This window comes from Chiloscyllium punctatum, chromosome 39, assembly GCF_047496795.1.
Source record: "Chiloscyllium punctatum isolate Juve2018m chromosome 39, sChiPun1.3, whole genome shotgun sequence".
Taxonomy (NCBI): Eukaryota; Metazoa; Chordata; class Chondrichthyes; order Orectolobiformes; family Hemiscylliidae; genus Chiloscyllium; species Chiloscyllium punctatum.
This window is the reverse complement of record NC_092777.1, coordinates 42606829-42634476: the sequence shown is the minus strand read 5'-3', so window position 1 is coordinate 42634476 and position 27648 is coordinate 42606829. Positions and strand designations below refer to the sequence as shown.

Here is a 27648-nt window from a genome sequence, read left to right as displayed (position 1 = left end):
GCCTCCTGGCTCAGTGGGCATACTGCCACTGTTCCTAGAATAGTCTCTCTGGTATGCAGGGATGTATTTTTTTGTTACAAACAAAAACAGACATTGATGGAAAACACAGCAAAACTAAAGTTCTGAAGAAAGGTCACTGGACACGAAATGTTAACTTTGATTTCTTTCCATAGATGTGTTTTTCCAGCAATTTCTATCTCTGTATGTAATTTTTCTTCATCAGCAGCTTCCTCGTATCGACTTTGTCGTTGCGAGTGTCGCTCGGTGTGTTTGGTCCCTGCGCGGAGCCCGTCAGTGGGCGGCGAGGAGGGGCGCAGCTTAATTCCCGGATGTTGAGTGGGGCCTGCTTTCTTTGCTTTCGGCGGTGGAGCTGTAGGTAACCGAGTGACTGCGGCAGCGGCTTCAATCCGCCGCCATCCTCGCTCGAATCGCGCGGAATCGGCTTAGAACTGAGCTTGGGCGAAAAGGGAGTGTTCCAGCGTTCCTTCCTTGTGGGTATGGGGTAGATCCCGAGTGCGGGGAAGTTTATATTTGATGTATGTGCCTTCTACTTTTTAAAAGAAAAATCTCTTGTGTTTTACAGAGTGCGGTTCACCTCTCCTCCGCCTGATTCTTGGCCTAGCCATGGTAAGCCTGGGGGCTTTGGGGTGTTTTAAAATCCGATCCACGATAATACTGACTAAAACACACAGTCCAACCTGGGTCTGGGGTCTGGTCTCCCTCCATCCCTCCTGTTTAATGTCAGGCCTGCAGTTTGATTGTCTGGGATCATGAGAAATCAATAGCAACGGCAGGAGGCTGCTCGGCCCCCTCCCTCAAAGATTTCTCCTCCGTTCAATAGTCGAAGAGTGTGTCGCTGGGAAAAACACAGCCGGTCAGGTCACATCCGAGGAGCAGGAGAGCCCAGGTTTTGGACATAACCCTTCATCAGGGATGTTGGAGAGGGAAGGGGCCTGGAGGGAAAATGCTGCCTGACCCCACTGTGCTTTTCCAGCACCATCGTTTTCATTCTAATCTGCAGTACTCACTTTCACCTGGATGGTAACTTCCTTGATTGCTGTGTCCTTCCAGCCTCCTGCTTGTCTGCTTTTGATTCCCACCTCTGTATTTTTTGTTTTGCCTCTGCCATTCAATAGGGTCACGCGTTGATCTGACATTCCTCACATCTACTTCCCCTGTCAACTTTGATTCCCCCCAACTGATCGAGAATCCAGAACTTCCTTACATGAGGTGTTGCTGTCATCAAAGCAGAGCATTAGATTTTAATATCACTTTCCTGTCCAGAAGCAAATGAGTGTTGAGTAAAAATAGAAGTAGCTGGAAATGTGCAGCATCTGTGGAGAGAAATCGGAGTTAATGTTTAGGGTCGAATGAGCTTTCGTTAGCAGGGCGTTGAGTAAAACTGGTTCAATGCTTTACTGAAGCCAGCTCCCCAACCTTCCTTAAATATTGGAAAGTCAGCAGTGAAGGGTCTTGAAGTTGCTGCATGTGTGTATTTCTATATTAAGTTTAAAATGAGTTCTTTGAATATTTGACTCCTTTGCCTCTACTGTAAACTGGTAATTCTGGAAAAGCTGTTGTTCCTTTCCTTTCAGTTACTCCATAGTCAGTGTTCCTCATGTGAAGTAAGTTGAATACTACTTGAACCTGCTGAATTTACCTGTGTTAACTCCGGTGTCCCTCATTTCACATTAATACTCTGCCTAGGTCACATCATTCAGACAGAGGTCTACTTGCATGTTGCTGATAGCCCCCAGCGTTACCTGCACATTACCTTTGTTATTGCTATGATTACATACATGTCTAAATCAGGATATCTGAGGATTTAGTGTTCAATTTAAATCATTAATGAATAGACAGGTTAGGAGCAGAAGTAGACCTTTTGACTGAACTTGCTGCACCATTTTAAAAAATCATGGATGATCTAATTGTGTTTTGAATTCCATATTCTTAACTACTGATGACCCTTGATTCCCCTTTAAGAATCTACCTTAAAGAATATGACTTTAAAAAATTCACTGACCTTGCCTCCACCGCCACTTGAGTTCCAAAGTTACACAGCCCTCTGAAAGTAAGAAGTTCTGGACTGACCCATGAGGAAACATCCTTTTCATGTTCACCTTGTCAAGATCTTTCAAAGTCATCTGTCACTCTTCTAAACTCCACTGGGAACAAACCCAGTCTGTCCACTATATCATTACAAGACAATCTCCTCATTCAGCGTATTAATCGAGTAGATTTCCTCTCAATCACTCCAACAAACTTAACATTCACCCTTTAAATGAGGAGAAAGAAACTGCATGCAGTATTCAAGATGTAGGGTCTGTTTCCACGAGCATAACATCTTCAGTACAGCCTTCAATTCTGGTCCTAAGAATCCAATTAGTTGCTTTGCTTATGTGTTGTACCAAATAATAACTTCGACTTATGCACCAGAATACCTAGGTTCCTCCACACCTAGGAATTCTGCAGTTGTACTCTATGATACTACTCTTTTATTCTCCTTTCCAAAGGGAAAAACTTCACATTTTCCCCACATTATATATCTGAAAGAATTTTGCCCACTTAACCCATGACTTTATCAAGGAAGGGACTGCATTCATAATGCAGCTGAATATGGCTAAGCTGAGGGCAAGTTCTGAAAGCGCTTTGAGTTGAAGGGATCATGCTTTAACAATCCAAGCTCTTCCTTTTTATGCATTAGGAAGTTACATCCCCTGGATCTGCTTGATTACAGTTTGGCGAGAACTCCTTGACAATGCAATCAGTTAATACTCTAGGAGAAAGTGAGGACTGCAGATCCTGGAGATCAGGCTTTGAAAAAGCGCAGCATCTGAGGAACAGGAGAATTGACGCTTTAGACATAAACCCTTCATCAAGAATGTGGGGGTGCCCATGGGAGGGGGTGTGGCTGGGAAGGAAGATAGCTAGGAAGGCGATAGGTAGATGAAGGTGGGGGTTGTTGGTGATAGGTCGGAGCGGGTGGGTGGGGAGGAAGTCATTTACTCTGATGTAAAGGCAGTCATTCTCCCTCTATCATACATATTTACACCATGGTTGTCATGAGATCCAGGTAGTTTTTGTGGAGTGTGTTAAACAAATGCCATGTAGGTAACCCCTTGTATCACTTTGCTAATGCCATGGTAGTAGATTGGATTGGGTTTGCCCTATTCTTTTTCCTTTTGTTTTAAGTACTTGCCCACTATGTCTGGTATGTGCCAGTGTTGTAAAAACTTAGCCAGAGATGAAGGCAGTGCTGGAGCACAAATCATTATTCCTATAGTTGTGATGATATTGCAGTCCACAGCCTTTAGTATGCTCAGTAGTTTGACATTTGGAATGCTTCTAATTATCTGAAGGCTGGTTTTATGACAGTTGAACCCTCTGTAGGAAGCTCAGTAGATTATCCACTTGGTTAGCTATAAACTACAGTATTCAGGCTTAACCTTTGTGCTCAAATATGCTTCATCCGTCATTTATGTTTAGGAACATCCTCATCCCATCAGTTTAATTGTATGGCTCAATGATAATAGGATGTTGCAGTGGTGTTCCGTTTGAATGAGGTCTTTGCGTCCTGTCTTTGTGGATGCTGACTTTCTACTTTGGGCAGTTGCAGGCAAGGGGTTCCTGTCAATTCTCAGGAATGTTAGATTTCTTCAGGGATACTTTGAGAACTTTGCCAAACATTTCCTCACTCTTTTGGGAGTATTTGTACTTTAGAATACAGAATAGAGTAATTGCTTTGGGAGCCTGGTGTCAGGCATCTGAGCAAGAAGAGATGTGTGCACCCTAGTCCCTGTAATCGTTTTGCATGATTAGTCCCTCTATTGGTATTGTTGGCTTTGGAGACAATGTTCATATTAGACTATGTACCCTGCAAATAAACTTTGAAGGATTTTATGAAGACAATGGCAGTGGCATTTCTCCAATTCTTTGAGCTGCATACTGTGGATTGTCCCTAAGTCGGTGAAGCATATTGGAATGCAGGAGTCACTGCTACTGTATAAACCACGAGCTTATTCCCAGATTTGTGCACCTGGTCCTCAAATATTAATTTTTTTCATTGACCAAAAGTTGAACCAGCACATTGAAAGCAGTGATAGATTTTGCACTGTCTGTTTCAGGGAAGGTTTCTCCAATGTCCTTCTCAATTGCTTCCTCTCAGTGGCAAAAAAACTGTGCACGCCAAGGTGGATTTTGTCTTACTAAAGGATATAATCTTCATTGTGTAGCAAGTAAAGATGCAGCAAGGAGCAGCATCAACGGTCCTAGCTTTTTTTAAACTATACAATAGTTTATTACTCTCAATCATGACAGTTTGAGTTCTCAAATTTGGCTGTACTCAGAAATTTGTCACCATCTTTGTCTACTGCATTATGACAGTTGACCTGTCACCTTTACTAACAGGACCAGTGCAGAGCTGTGACAGCAAACAACTGTTTTAAACCAGTCACCTTTACCTTTTACTGCAGTTTCAGTCTGTTGAATCTTGACTGAGGCCACTTGTCTTGCACCCTTCATTAATATGAAGTTACCTAAAGCACACTATCCTGGCCTACACAATCTTGCACTCAGTAATCTGCACTGACTTTTACTCTTCCAAGGCATTTGCTTTTTGTTTTAAAAAAAACTGAATCCCCTGTTTTAAATCAATCATTTTCTGGTCCCTGTAACCTTGAATTTTCCAGGAATTTTGCTTTCAGTGATATAGACCTTCAACATTTTTAGTCCCATTGTTTCGGGTTAACCTTTTAGCTTTTCAATCTGATGCACTTAACTTTCTTCCTTAAACCTCTGGCTTTCCACCTCCCTTGATTTAAAACTCAGGTTTATTCTAAGTCCTAATTGCTTTGCTGTTGAATTTTTAATTTTATGTCTTATATGGTAATATGGATGTTTCACATTAGAAGTGTTACATAATTAAAATTGCTTCTGGTAAGTGACTCCGAAGATACCTACATGATGTAGACCATCCTTGATATTGTTGAAATGTGATGGTAATGGCCCTTCAGTAATGTATTTTGTAGTTTTCAGTATTTTCTTTTCAACTTTGTGACCATTCATTTACAAGTTGACGCCTGAGGCCAAAAGAGCATGATACTGCTGCTAAAGTTTGTGTAACTCAGATAGTCAGACCATGAAGTGATCCACCTGGACTGCAGTTCCATCCTCTAAGGAGAAGACTTCTCTTGTGGAATGAATTCATTCTATACTGCTGTATGGTTATGATCCCAACTCTGGTAAAACTGAACAAGTCAGATCCCAGAATGAAACCTGGCATGATGGTTTTGTTTTGAAACTCATGTTTATTCACCCACATGATCATGAGACTGCAAATTTTCTTTAACAACAAAATTTTGTACTTTTTTGTTAAAAAGCTACAGTTTTAAAAAAATCTTAATACCCAGTAAAGTTAAGTTTCAACCTATTACCCAACATTATCCATTTGAGTCTAAAACCCAAGCTATTACCCCTCTATATCAAATCTTCTGAGTTCTATTTACGGATTCTTCCAATTTCTGTGCTGTGAACTGTGGAATGTTCTTTTCATGAATACCCATAAAACTGCAAACTTAGACATCCTCAGTTCAAATTACCTGCACGTGTCTAACCATACACATCTGGTATGGAAGCTGCACAACTAAACCTTTCTACTGAGGTGACCGATTTCCCTTAACTGTTCTGAAAACCGATAGAATAGAAATCATAGTTCTGGCCCCAGTCAGAGCCCCTCCATGCTACCTTAAAAACCTTCAAATGCTCCTGGTTTTCTAAACTAAAATTAATCCTTGATTATTCTGAACTGACAACCTACTAGCCTTCCATATTTAAACCACAATTTAAACACTTCCCGTTAACACTCCAAGGATTCTCACTCAACACTGTTCTGACCTAGGAGGATGATAGAGTCATAGAGATGTATAGCATGGAAACAGACCCTTCAGTCCAACCCGTCCATGCCGACCAGATAACCCAATCCAATCTAGTCCCATGTGCCAGCACCTGGCCCATATCCCTCCAAACCCTTCCTATTCATATGCCCATCCAAATGCCTCTTAAATGTTGAATTGTACCAGCCTCCATCACATCCCCCGGCAGCTCATTCCATACACGTACCACCCTCTGCGTGAAAAAGTTGCCCCTTAGGTCTCTTTTATATCTTTCCCCTCTCACCCTAAAACTATGCCCTCTAGTTCTGGACTCCCCAACCCCAGGGAAAAGACTTTGTCTATTTATCCTATCCATGCCCCTCATAATTTTGTAAACTCTTTCAGGTCACCCCTCAACCTCCGCTGCTCTTGGGAAAACAGCCCCAGCCTGTTCAGCCTCTCCCAGTAGCTCAGATCCTCCAACCCTGGCAACATCCTTGTAAATCTTTTCTGAACCCTTTCAAGTTTCACAACATCTTTCCGATAGGAAAGAGACCAGAATTGCACGCAATATTCCAACAGTGGCCTAACCAATGTCCTGTACAGCCGCAACATGACCTCCCAACTCCTGTACTCAATACTCTGACCAATAAAGGAAAGCATACCAAACACCGCCTTCACTATCCTATCTACCTGCGACTCCACTTTCAAGGAGCTATGAACCTGCACTCCAAGATGTTCAGCAACACTTCCTAGGACCTTACCATGAAGTGTATAAGTCCTGCTAAGATTTGCTTTCCCAAAATGCAGCACCTCTCATTTATCTGAATTAAACTCCAACTGCCACTTCTCAGCCCATTGGCCCATCTGGTCCAGATCCTGTTGTAATCTGAGGTTATCCCTTCGCTGTCCACTACACCTCCAAATTTGGTGTCATCTGCAAATTTACTAACTGTACTTCTTTTATGCTCGCATCCAAATCATTTTTGTAAACGACAAAAAGTAAAGGGCCCAGCACCGATCCTTGTGGCACTCCACTGGCCACAGGTCTCCAGTCTGAAAAACAACCCTCCACCATCACCCTCTGTCTTCTACCTTTGAGCCAGTTCTGTATCCAAATGGCTAGTTCTCCCTGTATTCCATGAGATCTAACCTTGCTAATCAGTCTCCCATGGGGAACCTTGTTGAACGCCTTACTGAAGTCCATATAGATCACATCTACTGCTCTGCCCTCATCAATCTTCTATGTTACTTTTTTAAAAAAAACTCAATCAAGTTTGTGAGACATGATTTCCCACGCACAAAGCCATGTTGACTATCCCGAATCAGTCCTTGCCTTTCCAAATACATGTACATCCCTAGTTTTGAAGGTTTTTTGAAAATAAAAACTAACCACCCTTTTGCCACTTTTGAAGTCCAAGTAAATCATATACCTTTTAAGGTGTGAACACTTTTTGGAACCAACTGGTTGTGGTGCTTTTTATTTTGCTTTAAACAAATATTCATTTTGTTATTTGTATTCAAACAGCCTCAAGTAATGTCAGAAATCAAAGACTTCTTGCTAACAGCAAGAAGAAAGGATGCAAAATGTGAGTAAATTATACGGTATTTTTAGCATGGATATTTTAAGTCTGAAGTTGTGAATGTGACATAAATAGCCAACATGCATGAATGGTATTTTTGACGGTACAAAATAAAAGGAAAAAACAAATGAAGAAGACAATCTGCAAAGGAATTGGGATTGAGTGGGCAAAAGTTTGGCAGGGCACAATGTGGAAAGAAAGCCAGTCTTTAATCAAATAAATAGAAAATATATATGAATATATCAATAAAATATTGCTTAAACGGAGAAACTGCATAATGTGTATATTGGGAACTGGATTGACCTTGTATGTGAATCACGATTAGCATGCAAGTAGAATAATGAATCAGGACTAATTTGTTATGGAGGAATTGAATGTTAAAATAAGGGAGTCTTCTTGCAGCTGCACTGGGTGTTGGTGAGAACATACTTCTGGGTACTGTGTATAGTTTTGGATGTCTCTTGGAAAAATTGTACTTGCATTGGAGGCAGTTCAGAGAAGATTTACTTAAACTCTTATTCTAAGGAATGAATTATCTTCTGCAGGATAGGCCTCTACCTGTTGGAATGTAGAAGAATGAAAGGTGACACCGCTGAAACACAGATTCTGAGGGGATGTGACTGGGTAGACGATAAAAGATCTCCCTCGTGGGAAGCAGTTTCCAAATAAACAGCTTATCACTTCAGATAGATGAGAAGGAATTCACTTCTGGGAGATTATAAATGTTTGGAATTCTCTCCCCAAATGAGCAGTGGAGACTAGGTGTTTCGAATATATCCTAGGTGCAATTAAAGTTGGTCAGTAGGAAAGCAGAAGTAAACCCACAATTTAGTTTGTCTGTGATCTTGTTACATGACGACAAGCTTGAGGGGTCAAATGGCCTCCTTCTATACCTATTACAAACAAAAATAAATTTGCTGAAGAAATTAAGCCAGTGTAGCAGTATCTGAAGAGAAAACAGCATTAATGTGACTCTTCAAAACTGACAGCAGTTAGGAAAAACTGATATTTATGCTGGGGCGGATGTGGTGGTGAGCAACCGGATAGAAAGGAAATGGTGGGGGTAGCGCGCACAAGTGGGCAGATAAAGGAATAGTTGATGGCTAAGGAAAAAGAGACATGGAAGATGATAATGGGGCTTACCTGTAGGTGGAAATGAACTGACTGTACTGACAGCAATTCATTCGTAACAGGACCTGGGTGGGTAATAGATATGGAAGGGGGGTGGTCATGCTCTTAAAATTTAAGCTCGATATTGAGCCCTGATGTCTGTAACTTGCCCAAGTGGAAGATGAAGTATTCTTCCAGCTTTTATTGCATTTCACTGGAGCACTGCAGTGGGCCTGAGCGAGAAATGTTGACATGGGAACATAGTATGTTGAGGTGGCAAGTAGTTGGAAACTCAAGGTCATTTTTACATACAGAACACAGGTGTTTCACAAAGTCGTGACCCAGTCTGAATTTCCTCTCCACTTTCCTTGTTATGAAACTATTTATAATTTTGAATTTGGAAATGTCCAATTTTATTGTTAAGTTTGACACTGTCATTGTGTTGATGACTGATTTATCATACTTGACCACAAAAGCAAAATGCTGTGGAGTGTGAAAATCTGTATGTTAAGAACAGAAAATGCCAGCAATATTCCAATGAGGCCTTATCAGTGGAAAGAAAAGCAGTAAAAAGGTTGGTCTTTCATCCAAACTGGAAGCAGAGAAAGCCACTTTGTCATTAACATTGCTTGTACCTGCAATTAAGAACATGATTCTTCTGTTGCTGTTCGCAACTTCTGTACATCTATTTATTTCTTGGCCAAGTACAACCCTTACACATAATTCCTTTTGCCATTTAATCTTCTGCCTAATCATTAACCTTCCCCTTTTTAAAAATTCTTTCCTTGCTTACCTGTGTATTTTAACAACTGTTTTATTTCCCAATTTCTCCACTTCTGATGAAAGAGCATTTGCTTTCCTTTCCACACGTTACCTGACTTCAGTCTCTCCAACATTGATATGAGCAAAGACATGTTTCACTATGGGATTACTGATGTTCTTCGTTCTTTAAGCCACTACCTGTTGTATTGGAGCTCGGAGTGCCAAGTAGATCTGAAAATATAAAGAAACTTTATTATTGGAGAGTGCCATCAGAGCCATGCCTGGAGGTTAATGACATGTTGTGTTTACTCAGTAGGGTCTCTTGATGATAACAAAACAATACCTTTTTTAGATAATTCAGCATCAAATAAGTGTCCATCCTGGTAATTTCTGGTTTGTGGGTATCGATCAACCAATTAAGCCATTTGACTCAAATGTTTTAAAGTAAAGCAGAGCATAAATATTTCATATTTGGATGAATTGGCAGTTTTTTGAAATATTTGTTACTTTTGATTTGGGTAAAATACAACTGCCGGTGACCTGCACTTGTGAATTTTGAAATAGGAAGGAAATTGCATCACTGGAGAAATAATGCAGAGCTAATCTTTAATTTGATGGAACTTTGGAGAGGTGGAATTTATGCATGGATGGATTGGTCATGGATTTTATACATGCTTGGTTCTTTGCTTCTTCCAGGATTGTCTCCAAGTACTGATCAATGGATGTTTGATCAGTTGGATTTTTCTGTCAGGAATAATGGCTGTTTTCATTTTAAAAGGGTATATCAAAGAATGATGGGAAAGCAGGTGGTGTGAAACTGGCTGCACAGGTCCAATTGGGACAATTATATCTAGCTGTTCAGAATACTCAAACCTGACTTATTTACCAATCACTACTTTCCTGGGCAATTCTGACAAGTTGGGAAATTCTATTTGTGCACACTTAATTATAAGAATACATTCTCTGCTAATTGTCAGAGATGTGACGCTGTGGTAATGAGCCATCAGCAGGTCACAGTGAAATAGAAATCACATGAACAGTAACAAACAGTCCCATTTAGGGAAGTGAAGGAATGTGTAAAGATGTGAGAGAAAAAGGGTAAGGTTGATTGTGTCCTTGTCAATGGGGTCACATTTGTTAATGGAAATGAAAAAAGAATTTAAGGCTCATGGTAGATACATGGGTTTTCATGGTAGATACATGGGTTTTCATGGTAGATACATGGGTTTTCATGGTAGAAACATGGGTTTTCATGGTAGAAACATGGGTTTTCATGGTAGAAACATGGGTTTTCATGGTAGAAACATGGGTTTTCATGGTAGATACATGGGTTTTCATGGTAGATACATGGGTTTTCATGGTAGATACATGGGTTTTCATGGTAGATACATGGGTTTTCATGGTAGATACATGGGTTTTCATGGTAGATACATGGGTTATATTGACTCCTGCAGAGTACTGCTCATAACAAAGAGGGGAGGACTTTCTGAAATGTGTTCAGGTGAATTTCCTTGATTATTTTTTCTAACCTCGTGAGGAAGGAGACATTTGTGAATGTGCTTCAAGGAAGTGAGGTGGATAAAGACATTGTTTCTTAAACTATTCTTTACGATAATCACATTTGAGATTTGGTTTAGTAATAGAAAAGAACAAGGACCAATTTAAGGTAACTACTAGAATGGAGGATGATATTCAAAGAGTTGAGAAACCTCTGTCCTGGTTAAATTGCAATCAAATTTCAGTCTTGGTAGATTGTTTTTTGGAAAATGTATTCTGGTATAGTTAGTATATTCTGATGGGGCAAAGTATAGGGAAGTCAAAGGCAGAGCTCCCTGGATGAATAAGTGGAAGGAAGCAATTATCTTTAGTTATCATTTTGTCTCTCATTCAGCCATTTAGTTTGAGAAAAGTAAAGTTCAGTCATCTGTCAATCAGATTAGATTTTGAGGTTGGAGTAAGTAGGTTTGTACCATAAAAGGGCGCTGGGAGTAGGGTTACACAATGTGAAGGCAGACACATCTGTTTCTAAGAGCCTTTTTATCCAGGGAGTTGAGATTGTAAACTGGAGATCCACTTAATGGAACAGTCAGTCTAGCTCATTGATTTGAGAGAAACCAGATATTGAGAATCAGAATTTCCTGTAACTGCAGATAAATTTTTCAATGTAATGCTTTTAATGGACTAAGTGGAGAAGCAATACATTATTGTCTGCGCTACATAAATGATTCTTCGTGAGCTTGTGAAGATTTTTTTTTTGTGAACCAATTAATAATAGGTTGAAGCTCAGAATTGCTATATACCCGAATCAACTGAATATCTCCAGTTTATGTAGTTGTATCCACTTGTGAAATATGAACTGCCAATCAGTAGCTTGGCCCTACTAATAACAGGTATCGTGATGACCTGGATCAAAGGGTGTTTTATTGTTGTTGATATGGAGATATGTTAAGAAATTGATTTCAATTCTGGATACTTTATCAATCCGAACAGGTTGTAATGTCACACCTTTGGAGCAGATGGGATTTGAACCCAGTCTGTTTTGCCCTGAGGTGGGGACCCCTAAATTTTAATTGTGTATTTGTTGTAATTAATCAGTACATCAAATGATGAGTTGACCCAATACTTCAGTCAATTTGTGTAAGTTTGAGGTCTTGGAAAGTCATGAGATTTCAATTTGCATTGCTAGGACAATGCCAACTCATGTTTGTGTCTTGGAATGTGCCTCCTTTTTTGATGGAGTGTAATTTTGAATTTTTCTATAAAAGGTTTTTTTATTGTCTCAAGACAATTTGTCTTTTTTTAGCTGTGAAAATTAAGAAAAATAAGGACAATGTCAAGTTCAAAGTACGGTGCAGCAGGTACCTATATACATTAGTCATCACAGACAAAGAAAAGGCTGAGAAACTCAAACAATCCCTGCCTCCAGGTAAGAAATGCATAGAATGTGCACATCGGTGGGTGAGGATGGTCCAATTTTAATTTTGCAAAAAAAAATTAACATTATAATTGGCAATATATTAGTGACAAGTCTGAAAAGTGTGTACATTTTATGCTGTAACACAGACAAATTTGAAGTTAGATTCATGCAAAGTCGGAAATCTTTTGAAGGACTGAAACAACATTCTACCAGATGATATAAAGATAGTGTTGATATTCAGTTTTAAATTAATGGCTACGCAGTAAGAACTAACTGCACAAGTGCAAATCTGCATGGAGTGTCTGGCTGCTGTTTCAGCTTCCGCAAGTTCCATAATTGCAAATCCATAGTCTGTGTTGGGATATCAGTGAATGTGCTTCTTTACAGCTCCTTTGGTATAAATTCCGTTTACTTAGGAAAGCCAAACCACTACTTTGAGATGATATCTTAACTTTTGTAGCCTGTTAACTTGTACTAGTCAGGTTTTGTAGCTGAGCTTACAGCCCTAAAAAAGTGCTGCTTCATCTCAGATGCTGTTTATTAGATAAGACAACAAACCAAACCCAGTTTGCCCTTCGCTGTGCAAGCAATCCAGGGCACTATTTAAAGAGGGCCTTTTAATCCTAGCTATTTTTTTCCCTGAGCACTACTCCAAACAAAAAGCTCTATCTTGTTGCTTTGTTTGTGAGAGCTTGCTTTGTGAAGTTGGGTGCTACATTTTACCACTTATTACACTTAAAAGTACTTATATATAAAATGTTTTGCAATGTGGAGAACGGTGCTATGAATGTTAATTTTACTGATGACTAGTTGAATTTTAGGTCTAAAAATTCAAATTGCTCTCACCATGAAAACTTAAACCAATACATTTTCCTTTCCTTTTTACGTATCTTGTTAATGGGTGTATATTTGGTAGTTTTGAGATTTTTTGTGCCTCTACATTACTCTAACCTCAATATTTTTCTCCCATTAGGTCTGGCAGTGAAAGAGCTGAAGTAAACAGTTGGATTCTCTAGATGTTGTCCAGATTTTATTGAATAAACAAGAATAAAAATTGCTTTGTGATTTGTGATGCATCTACCCATATAAATAGATTACTTTGCTAACAGTACATTGAAATAGTGCATTTTGTGAACCCAGAACAAATCAAAGTATAGTCAGTCTGTCCAATACTGTGTAGTGTGTAGTCGTTCTGTAAAGAATTAATGCAACCAATTTGTGCACAGTGAGGTCATGCAGACAGTAACAAGAAATGGCTCATTTTGTTTTGTATTTGTTGGATGAGGTAAGTATTGGCCAAGCGGATAAAGAACTCTCATGCTCTTCAAATGGAGTGGGGAAGAGAGACAGCAAAAAGGCTTCCATTGTCTTTGTTCACAAAATTTGGTGTGTTGGTTCTTGCTGATGCAAAGATTTCTCTTTTAACCTTTTTTTTTCAAATGCTTCCACTGGTTTACAAAAGACACATCGTGGCTGTTTCACTTGTGAAAGGTGTCTGACTTATCCAATTCCAAATTACAGTTTGCAGCATCAGCTGAAAGAATAAGTAGGTTTAAAGTGGCTTACTGGAGAGAAGTTTTTAGCTGCTGCAGAAGTTTTTCTTCAGGTGTGATTACCTATTCCCTGTCTGGCTCATGGTCTAAGATCTCCTAACTGACAGTCAATCACTTAATTGTTAGTGGGGCACATTGTCATTGGTTTGTGGACAAGGACCAATCTACTTCACCTGTTAACAACACCCTGCTCCAGTTTCTGACACTTCTGTAACTCAGCTACAGAGTTGACATTAGGTATCAAATTCCTTACTTTTGAAACATGCAGAAATCCTTATAAATCCCTGGCATCAAAAATGGTTGTTTCTCATTTTCCGTGCAGTTTTTAAAAGTGCAAAAATAAAAATACGATCTTAAAATGAAAAACCTAATTGGGAACTGGATCAGCCTTCTAATAGGCAACAATACTGTAATTGTTACATGTATGTTGTGTGACAGTATACCATGGCCTATTTCCTCTGAGTCTGCCACTTCAAGAATTCTGCAGGAATTTGATATGCTGCTCCCCTCTGTGCTACAGAAACCATTATCTGGCCATTGGAAAATCTGTACCAGCTTGCTGCTACTGAGGTTGAAAATTCTTTTCATGTTGTATATGAACTCTACCTGAGCTCATATATATTCTTGCCTGCTCCATGTGATCAGTTGGTCAGGTGCTACTTCAAATGTATACTGACTAACTTTGTATATTGCGATCCACTTTAGGATTTTGATCAGTGCTACAAATTTGGTGATTTGGCTGAAGCTAACTTTTCAAATAATTGAGTAATTAGTTTGTTTAAAGCATGTGTTGTTTGGCCACAAACAAAATAATCCTTTCATATAGTGCATCTTATAGATAATACTGATATAAATTCATCAAAGATCCTTAGCCAGCACCTTCCAAACCTGCGACCACTTCAACTTAGAATGACAAGGGCAGCAAGTACTTGGAAACGCCACCACCTGCAAGTTCCCCTCAAAGTCACACACCACCCTGACTTGGAAATAATACCACCGTTCCTTCACAGTTATTGGGTCAAAATCCTGGAATTCCCTCCCTACGGGCATTGTGGGTCAACCCACAGGAAGTGGACTGCAGCAATTCAAGAAGGCAGCTCACCAGCACCTCAAGGGCAAATAGGGATGAGTGATCAATGCTGGCCAGTCAGCGATGTCCAAGTCCCACAAATGAAAATTAGTCTGTGGGATCTCAAGGTTCCTTGGACTACAATGTTCACTGTAGCATGAGAGTTTCAAATTTAAAAATGATTAGAGCTTCGTCCACTGTTGTGGCAACTTGTTTTAGTTTTAAAGTCACACTGTCACTCTTACTCAGTAACTTGAGTCTTTACATCTAGGTAATTTCTCCCAGTCCAGTTCAATTAATCATTACCTTTCCAAACTTCTCAGTTTCTTTTTTTCCTTTGGAATTCAGTTTCCCAACAATATTTGTTTCTAAATCCCAATTAGCACGATCCAAAAATTAAATTACTTACAGTGTGGAAACAGGCCCTTTGGCCCACCAAGTCCACACCGACCCTCTGGAGAGCAACCCAACAGACCCATTCCCCTCCACCTAACACTACAGGCAATTTGGTGTGGCCAATACACCTAACCTGTGCATTTTTGGCCTGTAGGAGGAAACCAGAGCACACCCATGCAGACACAGGGAGAATGTGCAAACTCCACACAGACAGTTGCCTGAAGTGGGAATTGAACCTGGGTCTCTGGCACTGTGAGGCAGCAGTGTTAACCACTGTGCCACCATGCTTCCCTTTATATGCCTCCTAGTGATTTGAGAATTGTGACAGGAGCCAGAATCATCAAACACGTAAACTTTGCAGTATGTTTTTAATTCCAATTCAGTACAAAGTCTGTTAAAATGACCAAAACATTTACTTTTTATAAACTTTCAATTCAAATCATCTCATATATCAAAACCACAAACAAAAAAAGTTTGTTTCTCACAAGCAGGAATTAACAGCAGCAAACTTTTAAAACCACATTCAAACTGAACAATAAAGAGTTAACCCACTTTTAGTTAATGTTGACAAAGCCTGCAAACCCATGGAACTACAGGGACTGCTTGTTTAGCTAGTTTCTTTTTTGCTTCACAAAATAAATTGTTTCCACACAGTATTAGAGATTCAGCAACAACCTTTCAGTAAGCCTCTGTCAAGTGTACTGAACTAGTTGATATGTTCCTTTTCTTCTAAGGCTGAAACATGTGATACCTTGAGTCCATTTTTATTTGATTTGGGTTGAAGTCCCTGTGGCCAGTAACACCTTTCCTCCTGTCTCGTCAAAACTTGGGAGTCCCACCTTTGATCAGTCTGGCAAGTGATCAAATGGCTTTTGCTCTGACATCAGTTTCTCCATTGCTAAGTTTACCTTCTCCAGTACTCGCAAGTGAATGGGACTACAAATTCCTTTTCTCTCATTCCTGGCCCTGTCACCTGTCCTGGGTACAAGAATTGTCCATTCTCCAGTTGATCGCAGACCCCAACAGATCCCTATCCTTTGCTGCAATTTTCTAACTGCCAATGATTCTGTCACATAATGAATGGTCTACTCTTGTGTAGTACTCTTACTTTGACTGCAAAACCTGGTAAGTGGCTTTAATATCATCTCTTTGTCCTGCTCAGCTTTACTATACCTCCTCTTCAACCGTATCTCATCTGCCTCCCTCTTTTCTCCTTTTCTTGTTATGCTGTACAATATGCTGTCAGGAATTTCACTTCCCCAGTCCACTGACCTGTCTTACATTTCTGTATGATTTTGCTCCTCAGTTATTTTCCTTTCTATAATAGCTTCTTTGTCCTGTCATAGAGTTGCACAACCAGTCCATGCCAATCATAATCCCAAACTAAACTAGTCCCACCTGCCTGCATTTGACCCATATTCCTTCAATCATTTCTGAATAACCGTAAGAAATCTAAAAATAAGCCTGAACCTGAGGTGCAGCAGCAGGATCCACACTACTCTCAGTCAACCATGGTACACCTATCTTCCCAATTTTGACATTGTTGGCCAGATATTCACCCTTAATCACCCTCAACCTGATAAGCCAAATGCCAACCTACTTTCATTTGCCTGTTTTATGTGCATGGACTCTTTCATCCACTGTTCTGCCTCACCAACAGGATCATCCAAACTCTGTACAACCTGGACCCAATTTAGAAATTCCACTACTACCAATTAAGCAAGTTAGAAAGCAGTGTGTTCTAATAGCCAAAACGTTGTCTTCTGGTTGTTTCTTCTTTTACCATGCACAATTTAATACCACTTTATTCAGACAGACTTCACACAGATTCATATTTACTATTCTTCAGCTTCTGAACACAAGGAGACTAAATACTGAATGGATTTACACACTTCACCTAGTTTTCTTTTTATTTTCCACAATATTCTTCAACTACTGTGATACTTCCAAGGTAATTTCTAACTTTTTCCTGACTCCTGTCCAAGTAGTTTTTGCATCCCACCAGATTTTTTGCTTCTCTGGTGGACCCCTGAGATTCTGATACTTTGTTTTATCTATTAACTTTGTTCCCTTATCTACTTAAAGTTTAATTGCTATCTCCTTGGATCTCTGAGTACAGACATTGTCTTCAAACATATCACCATTCACAGCAATCATCATAAGTGGCTTCTCGTCTCTATACTTGTTCACTCCTGTCCTGTGGTGAATCTCACAGACTAATTCTTGATGTGCCTCCCAGTGATTCTGGCTTATTGTGCATGTGCAGGGTTAGTCCATTTGGTAGTTCTGGGCTGAATGCTCCCCTTGGTCTTATTCTACTCCACTGTCTCTATATTGTACCTCAGTGGACTGACAACCAACCTATGGGTGGTAAATATACATACAAACCAATTTGGTGTATCTAATTGTCTGATTTTTGTTCATGTGTTTCAAGTGACACCTGAATCTTTTAAATTTCAAAAATACACTTTATTCATTAAAAAAAATCTTTGTGTGTGTGTGTGTTTGGTTTTGTACAGATGCATATCAAGCAAACAATCGCTATCCCAAAAAAAATCTCTTACACAATAATAATATCTATCTATATTTGAGACACTAGAAGGGTCCGATAACTGAGCAGACCCCCACTTACCTTCAGCAGAATGACCTCTGACAGTGGTCTTTCCTTGCTGCACCTTGGCAGCTGCCTTAATTTTTAGAGCATCTCTCAGCATGTTGTCCTGCACCTTGGAATGTGCCAGCCTGCAACACTCAGTTGGGATCAACTCTTTGTTCTGGAAGACTGACAAGGTTCAGGCAGACCAAAGAGTGTCAATACATAAATAGTTAGGGAATCAAGCAAGGCAAACAGGTCTATGTTCAATAAACAAAGATTACATTCTTATACTCTGCAGTATGCCATTTGTCATGTGACTGCTGCAGTATGAGACATTTACAATATACGTGTCTCATTAGAAGGCTGATCCAGTCCTCTGTTCGGATAAACACTCTCCATTGTAAGGCAAATCAATCTCCTGCTGTACCTATGTCCCGTGACCATGTCTCTGGAAAATGCTAACAGGCTCCCATTGACAGTATCTTCCTGTAATGTTAATGAGTTTGTACTTATACATACATTATCATTGTCTCTTTGTGTAGCTAAATGAATAATGTCTCCTCTATGTCTGCATTTCTGAAAGAAGCTTACATTTAATATGATTGAAGTCATAAAACCTCAAACAAGTGTTATCCCAGCCTGATGTGTACCCATGTACCTTCTGTATACTGGTATCTATCTAGTTATTTAATTAATTCTGAACCTAAGAGCCATAGCCACAGCAGAGCAGTTGTGTTCAATTATTTGCAAATAGTTGATATTAATATTTGATTACAAATTGACAGTCTAAATATACTTTTATGATATTGTGTTAATTAATTTTGACTAATTAAATTCTGTTTGTGGTGTTTGGACATTTATTAGAAGGGAATCAAGATCTGGGGTAGCATGGTGGCTTAGTGGTTAGCACTGTTGCTTCATAGAACCAGGGTCCCAGATTCGATTCCAGCCTCAGGTGACTGTGTGGGTTTCCTCTAGGTGCTCTGGTTTCTTCCCACAGTCCAAAGATGTGCAGGTCAGGTGAAATGGCCATGCTAAATTGGCCATAGTGTTAGGTGCATTAGTCAGAATGAAATAGGTCTGGGTGGGTTACTCTTCAGAGGGTTGGTGTGGACTTGTTGAGCTAAAGGGCCTGTTTCCATACTGTAGGGAATGTAATCTAATCTGAAATCAAGTTGGCAATTCCAAGGAAACCAGTTCTGTGAGTTTTAAGTGCGCATGTTCTGTGTATGTCCATTTTTCTTGTTGTTCTATTAAATAGATCCAATATGTTTTTAATGTATTATCACTTATTCGCAGAAATTTGAAGTTTGCTTGGAGCATAAAATCTTTTTAAGATATTACTTCTAAAATTATATTCCTATCGTGATTGCCACCTTAGTACAGATTTGCACTGCATAAACCCCTTTTCAGAATACTTTACATCATTAAAAAATTCAGTTTATCAGTAAACGTGGATTAGAACACTTGCAATTAAAACTTGTATGTGGGAGAAGTTAACTGGATTTTTGTTGTCCAGTTCATTCAGTGCTGTTGTTGGCCAGTTTCCTAAAATCTGACCAGTTAATCCAAGTTACATTGCCCTATCTGTTTGTAACAAAGAACAGTACAGCTCAGAAACAGGCCCTTCTGCCAACCAAGCCTGCACGGACAAATGCTGCCATTTTAAACTAAAACCCTAATGCCTCTACAAAATCCATATCCCTCTATTCCCTGCCTCTTTATGTATCAAGATGCCTCTTAACATTGCCATTGTATCCACCTCCACCACTTCCTCTGGCAGCATATTCCAGGCACTTACCACCCTCTGTGTAAAAAGAACTTGCCTCTCTCATCTCCTTTAAACTTTTCACTTTTTACCTTAAACCTATGTGCCCTGGTACATTTCTACCCTAGGAAAAAGACTCCCGACTATCCATTCTATCTATGCCTCATAATTTTGTAAACTTCTATCAAGTTACCCCTCAGCTTCAGTTCACGTGAAAGCAAACCAAATTTGTTCAATCTCTCCTCATAGTTAATACCTTGCAAACCAGGCAACATCCTTGTAAACCTTTTCTGTACCCTGTCTGAAGCCTTCACATTTTTCTGGTAGTGCAGCGACGAGAACTGTGCACAGTATTTCAAATGTGGTCGAACTGAAGTTCAATACAGCTACAACATAACATGACGATTTTTATACTCTGTGCCCTGACCGATGGAAAGCAAGTAAGATTCCTTCTTGCCCATCTTAGCTGCTTGTGTTGCCGCTTTGAGAGAACTGTGGAACTGCATGCCAAGATCCCTCTGTATGTTAATGCTTCCAAAGGTTCTGCCATTTACTCTATACTGGATGAGTCCCAGGTGTCCTCCCTCAGTCCAGCTGAGGTGTTCTCAGTAATCAGTAATGCAACTCCCCCACCTCTTTTACATCCTTCCCAATCACACCCGAAACATTTAAATCCCAGAACATTAAGCTGCTAGTTTCCATAATAGCTGCAACATCATAGTTTTATGCACAAATCCAAGCTCTATGATCATCTACCTTAACTGTCATATTCCTCACATTAAAACAAATATACCTCATCATCAGTGCAGCCATATTTAGTAACCTGTTCCTGTCTGTTCTTCCTCTTAACGTTACTGGCCTTAGTCTCTAACTGCTCTTCGGTCATTTGACTTGCTGACCTACTGCTCTGGTTCCCATCTTCCCACTACACTAGAAAACCTCCCTGCCAGGATATTGGTGCCCCTCCAGTTTAGGTGCAATCTGCCCTTGTCGTACACATCCCACCTACCCTGGCACACGTCTCAGTGAACATTTTACTTCAGCTGAAAATTTGCTGTGGAAGACCTTGTTAACTGATGCTTTAAGAAAAAGTCTTTTTCAAAAGTGTGCTGAAATGTGTAAGCTGAAATGTTCTCCCCTTTAACATCTTGCATTATAAATTAAAATTTGATATAACATCCAAATGATTATGCTAAATTTAAAGATTAGAAATTGGAGCAAGAGTAGTCTATGTGACTCCTTGAATCTGCTTTATACCATTCATTAAGATTATAGCTGAACATTTACATCATCTCCACTTACCCATGCTGTCTCCATTTCATTTAATACCCAAAAATCGATTCATTTCAATCTTGAACATACTTAGTGAATGAGTGACCACTGGCCTAAGGGAATAGAGCATTCTGAAGCATCACAGCCCTGACTGCAGAAATTTATCTTCATCCTAGTCCTTAATGGTAGACCTGTTATTCTGAGGTTACAAACCTTAACCTACATCACCCAACTCCACATTTACCCTGTCACATCGTCTGAGAAATTTAAATGCTTCAATTAGATCATCTCTAATTCTTCTAAACTTAAGGGAACATAGACCCCATTCTACGCAAACTCATCAAACTGGAACCAATTGAACAAACCTTTGTTGCATCATCTCCTGTGTACCCTCATTTTTACAAAAATATACTTTATTCATAAATTATCCACTAGTACATTACAAAACAAATTTTGTTAGACATTACAGAAGACTGAATGAAAAATTACATTTCTTCATTGAGCACATTACACTCTTAAGTGTCTTGATCCAAATGACTTGGAGTTCTGAAAGCTAGTGCTTCCAAATAAACCTGTTGGACTGTAACCAGATGTTGTGTAATTCTTAACTTGATCCAAATGCATCAACCAAATATGACCATAAATGATGTATATTTTGTTACAAACCAGGAGGAGATCTAAAGTTATTGGCCCCTTGGTACATTATGGCAAAAAGACCTAAGATGGTGGCCCTTCCCCATTGCTTCCTGGCAGTGACTGCCTTGAGCTTTAGTACAACTCTCAGCAAGTAGTCATGGCACCTGGATCATGTTAGTCTGCAATATTTGGTCAAGGTTGAGAGTGTACTGGAAAGGCACAGGAGGTCAGGTAGCATCCGAGGTGCAAGAGAATCGACGTTTTGGGCATAAGCTCTTTGGTCAAAGACAACTTCTTATACCTGAAGATCAACAAGATTCAGACAGACCAAAGAGCATCTTTCACCGAGTTATTGATTAAGTACACATTTTTTTATATTTCAAAAGTGTACTTTGTATGTATTTATAGATTATTTAATAAAATAAGGTTCTAATAAGTTCTTCACAATCTTTGCAAAGAGGAAAAATAACAATCCTTTGGAATTTTAGCATTTCTCAGAACGTCTCTGCAGTTGCAAAACAAAAAGCATTTCCTCCTTATGCACAAAACTATTTATGTTCATTTTGAGGCACCGATAGCGTTTGACACCTGAACATATTCATGTTTTATTTTGTTAGGAAGATCTTAAGTAATGGTCTTTCCCCGTGCACCTTGGTGGCAGCTGCCCCAGATTTCTGTGCATTCCTCAGCATGTAGTCCTAGATCTTGGAATGTGCCAATCTACAGTCTGTCGAAGTCAACTCTTTGCACTGGAAGGCCAACAAGTTGTGGGCAGACCAAAGATTGTCTTTCACTGAGTTGATTGGTTCTCCAGGAGCAGTGTAGAGTCATACAGCATGGAAACAGACCCATTGGTTCAACTGGTCTGTGCCGACCAGACATCCCAATCTGACCTAGTCCCATTTGCCAGCACTTGACCCATATTCCTTTAAACTTTTCCTATTCATATACCATCCAGATGCCTTTTAAATCTTGTAACTGTACCCACATCCACCACTTCTTCTGACAGCTCATTCCATACACTGACCACCCTCTGTATGAAAAAGTTACACCTCCAGTCCTTTTTAAATCCATCCCCTTTACCTTAAAACATATGCCTTCTAGTTTTGGACACTCCCACCTTAGGAAAAAAGACTTCAGCTATTTGCCCTATTCACATCTCTCATGATTTCATAAACCTCGATTAGGTCACCCCTTAACCTCTGATGCTCCAGGGAAAAAAGCCCTTGCACATTCAGCCTCTCCTGATAATTTAAACTTTCCTGTCCTGCCAACATCCTTGTAAATCTTTTCTGGACCTCCTCAAGTTTAACAACATGGTGATTCTGGGTAATCCAAGATGGAGGATGGGAAAAATTTCTGGCTGTAACAGCTGCTCCTTTTTTGAGGTACTTTAGGTGTTGGAGGTGATTTCCTTGAATTCCAGGAGCAGCAATTACTGTTTTATATGCTATTGCATTGTTTTGGAACTTTGGAGAAAAAAAGTCAAAACAACAGCAGTTTTAAAAGGGAGAAGAACAGACAAAGGAAGCACATAGTGAAGCCATTGCAGGAGAAAGAGAGAGAGAGAACCTACATAGTTACTGCCTTTGCTGTTTGAATTCATGTATCGCTGGATATCAGAGTGCATCTTGGAAAATCAACAAACAATGAAATTCACAACTGATCTTGGAGGAACTGTTGGGTGAAGTTCACAGCACAGAATCAGATAAGTTAATTGCTGTTTTAAGTGTGGCCTTAAAGAGAATCTGCAGTAATGAGTAGAGTGGGTTCTTTCTTGATTATATGTTTTTGGAGCTATGTTTCTTGATTAAACTTAAAATATAAGCCATAACTATAAATTTAACCTGGGGCAGTGTTTGTAGAGGAATAAGACATTGTTATTTTCTGAGTCTGTAGATTGTGAAAGAGCAAAAATGGCCTTTAATAGAGTGATATGTACTTCTTGTCAGATGTGGGAGTTTAAAGAGAGTTTAAAGGTTACTGCGGATTATATCTGCCATAAATGGTGTTGGCTGCAAATCTTATCAGATTGAATGGATCGGTTGGAGACACAATTAAAAGCAATGAGGAATTTCCACCAGCAACAGTATGTGATGAATAGCAGCTATAGGAAGGGGAGAAAGTCTCAGCTACAGTCACATAGATGGGTTAACTCCAGGAAAGGCAAGAGAGGCAGGCAGCTAGTGCAGGAGTCTTTTGTGGATATACCCATTTCAAAAAGGTATGCTGTTTTGGAAAATGTAGGGGGTGATGGATTCTCAGGGGAATGTAGCACGAACAGGCAAGTTTCTGGTATTGAGACTAGCTCTAATGCAATGAGGGGTACGTCAGCTTCCAAGAGACCAATTGTGTTAGGGGATTCTGTATTCCGAGGTACAAACAGGCATTTCTGTGGCCAGCAGCGAAAAAGCAGAAAAAAACTGATTGGTTCGCAGGTAAAGGGATGGCTGGAAAAATGGGAAGTCTTCAGACATGAGAGAATCCAGAGAAAGAATATTCCTGTTAGGGTGAAAGGAAAGGCTGGTAGGTATAGGGAATGCTGAATGACTAAAGAAATTGAGGGTTTGGTTAAGAAAAAGAAGGAAGCATATGTAAGGTATAGACAGGATAGATCGAGTGAATCTTTAGAAGAGTATAAAGGAAGTAGGAGTATACTTAAGAGGGAAATCAGGCGGGCAAAACGGGAACATGAGATAGCTTTGGCAAATAGAATTAAGGAGAATCCAAAGAGTTCTTACAAATACATAAAGGACAAAACGGTAACTAGGGAGAGAATAGGGCCCCTCAAAGATCAGCAAGGCAGCCTTTGTGTGGAGCCGCAGAAAATGGGGAGATACTAAATGAATATTTTGCATCAGTATTTACTGTGGAAAAGGATATGAAAGGTATAGACTGTAGGGAAATAGATGGTGACATCTTGCAAAATGTCCAGATTACAGAGGAGGAAGTGCTGGATGTCTTGAAACGGTTAAAGGTGGATAAATCCCCAGGACCTGATCAGGTGTACACTAGACCTCTGTGGGAAGCTAGATAAGTGATTGCTGGGCCTCTTGCTGAGATATTTGTATCATCGATAGTCACAGGTGAGGTGCTGAAAGACTGGAGGTTGGCTAATGTGGTGCCACTGTTTAAGAAAGGTGGTAAAGACAAACCAGGGAACTATAGACCAGTGAGCTTGATGTTGGTGGTGGGCAAGCTGTTGGAGGGAATCCTGAGGGACAGGATATACATGTATTTGGAAAGGCAAGGACTTATTAGGGATAGTCAACATGGCTTTGTGTGTGGGAAATCATGTTTCACAAACTTGATTGAGATTTTTGAAGAAGTAACAAAGAGGATTGATGAGGGAAGAGTGGTAGATGTGATCTATATGGACTTCAGTAAGGCATTCGACAAGGTTCCTGAGACTGATTAGCAAGGTTAGATCTCATGGAATACAGGGAGAACTAGCCATTTGGATACAGAACTGGCTCAAAGGTAGAAGACAGAGGATGGTGGTGGAGGGTTGTTTTTCAGACTCGAGGCCTGTGACCAGTGGAGTGCCACAAGGATCGGTGCTGGGCCCTCTACTTTTTTTCATTTACAAAAATGATTTGGATGCAAGCATAAGAGGTACAGTTAGTAAGTTTGCAGGATTGGAGCTGTAGGGGACAGCGAAGAGGGTTACCTCAGATTACAACAGGAACTTGACCAGATGGGCCAATGGGCTGAGAAGTGGAAGATGGAGTTTAATTCAGATAAATACGAGGTGCTGCATTTTGGGAAAGCAAATCTTAGCAGGACTTATACACTTAATGGTAAGGTCCTAGGGAGTGTTGCTGAACAAAGAGACCTTGGAGTGCAGGTTCATAGCTCCTTGAAAGTGGAGTCGCAGGTGAAGAAGGCGATTGGTATGGTTTCTTTTATTGGTCAGCGTATTGAGTACCAGAGTTGGGAGGTCATGTTGCGGCTGTACAGGACATTGATGAGGCCACTGTTGGAATATTGCGTGCAATTCTGGTCTCCTTCCTTTTCGGAAAGATGTGAAACTTGAAAGGGTTCAGAAAAGATTTACAAGGATGTTGCCAGTGTTGGAGAATTTGAGCTATAGGAAGATGCTGAACAGGCTGGGGCTGTTTTCCTTGGAGCGTCGGAGGCTGAGGGGTGACCTTATAGAGGTTGACAAAATTATGAGGGGCATGGATAGGATAAATAGGCAAAGTGTTTTCCCTGGGGTCGGGGAGTCCAAACCTAGAGGGCATAGGTTTAGGGTGAGTGGTGAAAGATATAGAAGAGACCTACGGGGGAACTTTTTCACACAGATGGTGGTACGTGTATGGAATGAACTGCCAGAGGAAGTGGTGGAGGCTGGTACAATTGCAACATTTAAGAGGCATTTGGATGGGTATATGAATAGGAAGTGTTTGGAGGGATATAAGGTAAAAACAATGACTGCAGATGCTGAAAACCAAATACTGGATTAGTGGTGCTGGAAGAGCACAGCAGTTCAGGCAGCATCCAATGAGCAGCGAAATCGATGTTTCGGGCAAAAGCTCTTCATCAGGAATAAAGGCAGTGAGCCTGAAGCATGGAGAGATAAGCTAGAGGAGGGTGGGGGTAGGGGTGGGGGTGGAGAGCCGGGTGCTGGCAGGTGGGACTAGATTGGGTTGGGATATCTGATCGGCATGAATGGGTTGGACTGAAGGGTCTGTTTCCAAATGTACATCTCTATAATTCTATGACTAACATCCTTCCTACAGAGGGCCGACCAGAATTGTATGCAGTATTCTAAAAGTGGCCTCATCAGTGTACTGTACAGCTGCAACATGATGTCCCATCTCCTATATTCAATGCACTGACCAATGAAAGGAGGGGTACCAGAGGCCTCCTTAACCACCCTGTCTAACTGTGAATACTTTCAAGGAACCATGCACCAGAAGTCTTATGTCTCTTTGTTCGGCAGTACTCCCCAGAGACCTACCATTAACTGTACAAGTGCTGCCTTATCAAAAGTAGTCATGATTTGGAGATGCCGGTGTTGGACTGGGGTGTACAAAGTTAAAAATCACACAACACCAGGTTATAGTCCAACAGGTTTAATTGGAAGCACACTAGGGAGAGGCTGAACAGGTTGGGGCTGTTTTCCCTGGAGTGTTGGAGGCTGAGGGGTGACCATATAGAGGTTTACAAAATTATGAAGGGCATGGAGAAGGTAAATAGGCAAAGTCTTTTCCCTGGTGTTGGGGAGTCCAGATCTAGAGGGCATAGGTTTAGGGTGAGAGAGGAAAGAGACCTAAGGGGCAACTTTTTCACACAGAGAGTGGAATGTATATGGAATGAACTGCCAGAGGAAGTGGTGGAGGCTGGTACAATAGCAACATTTAAGAGACATTTGGATGGGTATATGAATAGGAAGGGTTTGGAGGGATACAGACTGGGTGCTGGCAGGTGGGACTAGATTGGGTTGGGATATCTGGTCGGCATGAACAGGTTGGACTGAAGGGTCTGTTTCCATGTGTGCGTCGCTCCGAAAGCTAGTGTGCTTCCAATTAAACCTGTTGGACTATAACCTGGTGTTGTGCAATTTTTAACTTTGCCTTATTAAAGTGCTACACTTCACATCAATCTAAATTAAATTCCATTTGCCACTCCTCGGCCCATTGGCCTATCTGAACAAAGTCCTCTGAGATAATCTTCACCGTCCACTACGTTACTTATTTTGGTGTCATCTGCAAACATTCTGCCAAAAGATTTTAACAGTCTGCTCAGGCAACAATATGACAGGATCCACCCTCTCCTTTTTCTGCTGGGTCGCAAGGACACTATATACTGACCACTGCTTGATGGACATGTGGTCAAAGATGCTTTTAATTGCAAATTTTTCCATGAAATATGGGTGATATGTTTCAGTTGCTTAGAGCACTCCGCGGCAACGAAGCCAATCCCATCCTTTGTAGCTCCAGGTCAGATAGGACCTCAGTATGTAGTGACAGTTGCTGTTTGTCTACCAAGTGTCTATGCACAACCTGATGCAACCACACAGAAAAATAGCCAAGAGAATGAGGGCAGTAATGGGTAAGTCCTCCCTCTCCCCACCACCACTGCCCCCCACCCTGCCCCTGTCACTGCTCCCG

General features: G+C 40.4%; 1 protein-coding gene across 4 annotated transcripts; it reads left to right on the top strand.

Moving 5' to 3' along the window:
- Positions 1 to 324: 324 nt before the first annotated feature.
- rpl38 (ribosomal protein L38) lies at positions 325 to 13299 on the top strand. Of its 4 annotated transcripts, none has more exons than XM_072558561.1 (5): positions 325 to 376; positions 584 to 627; positions 7399 to 7459; positions 12129 to 12251; positions 13216 to 13299. In XM_072558561.1, exons 2-5 carry the CDS (start codon positions 625 to 627, stop codon positions 13239 to 13241), a joined length of 213 nt encoding a protein of 70 aa, XP_072414662.1. In that variant the 5' UTR covers positions 325 to 376; positions 584 to 624; the 3' UTR covers positions 13242 to 13299. The 4 variants fall into 4 exon arrangements, with proteins under 4 accessions (XP_072414662.1, XP_072414660.1, XP_072414661.1 ...); XM_072558559.1 differs by having other exon boundaries at positions 336 to 491; XM_072558560.1 differs by having other exon boundaries at positions 347 to 495.
- The last annotated feature ends 14349 nt before the right edge of the window (positions 13300 to 27648 follow it).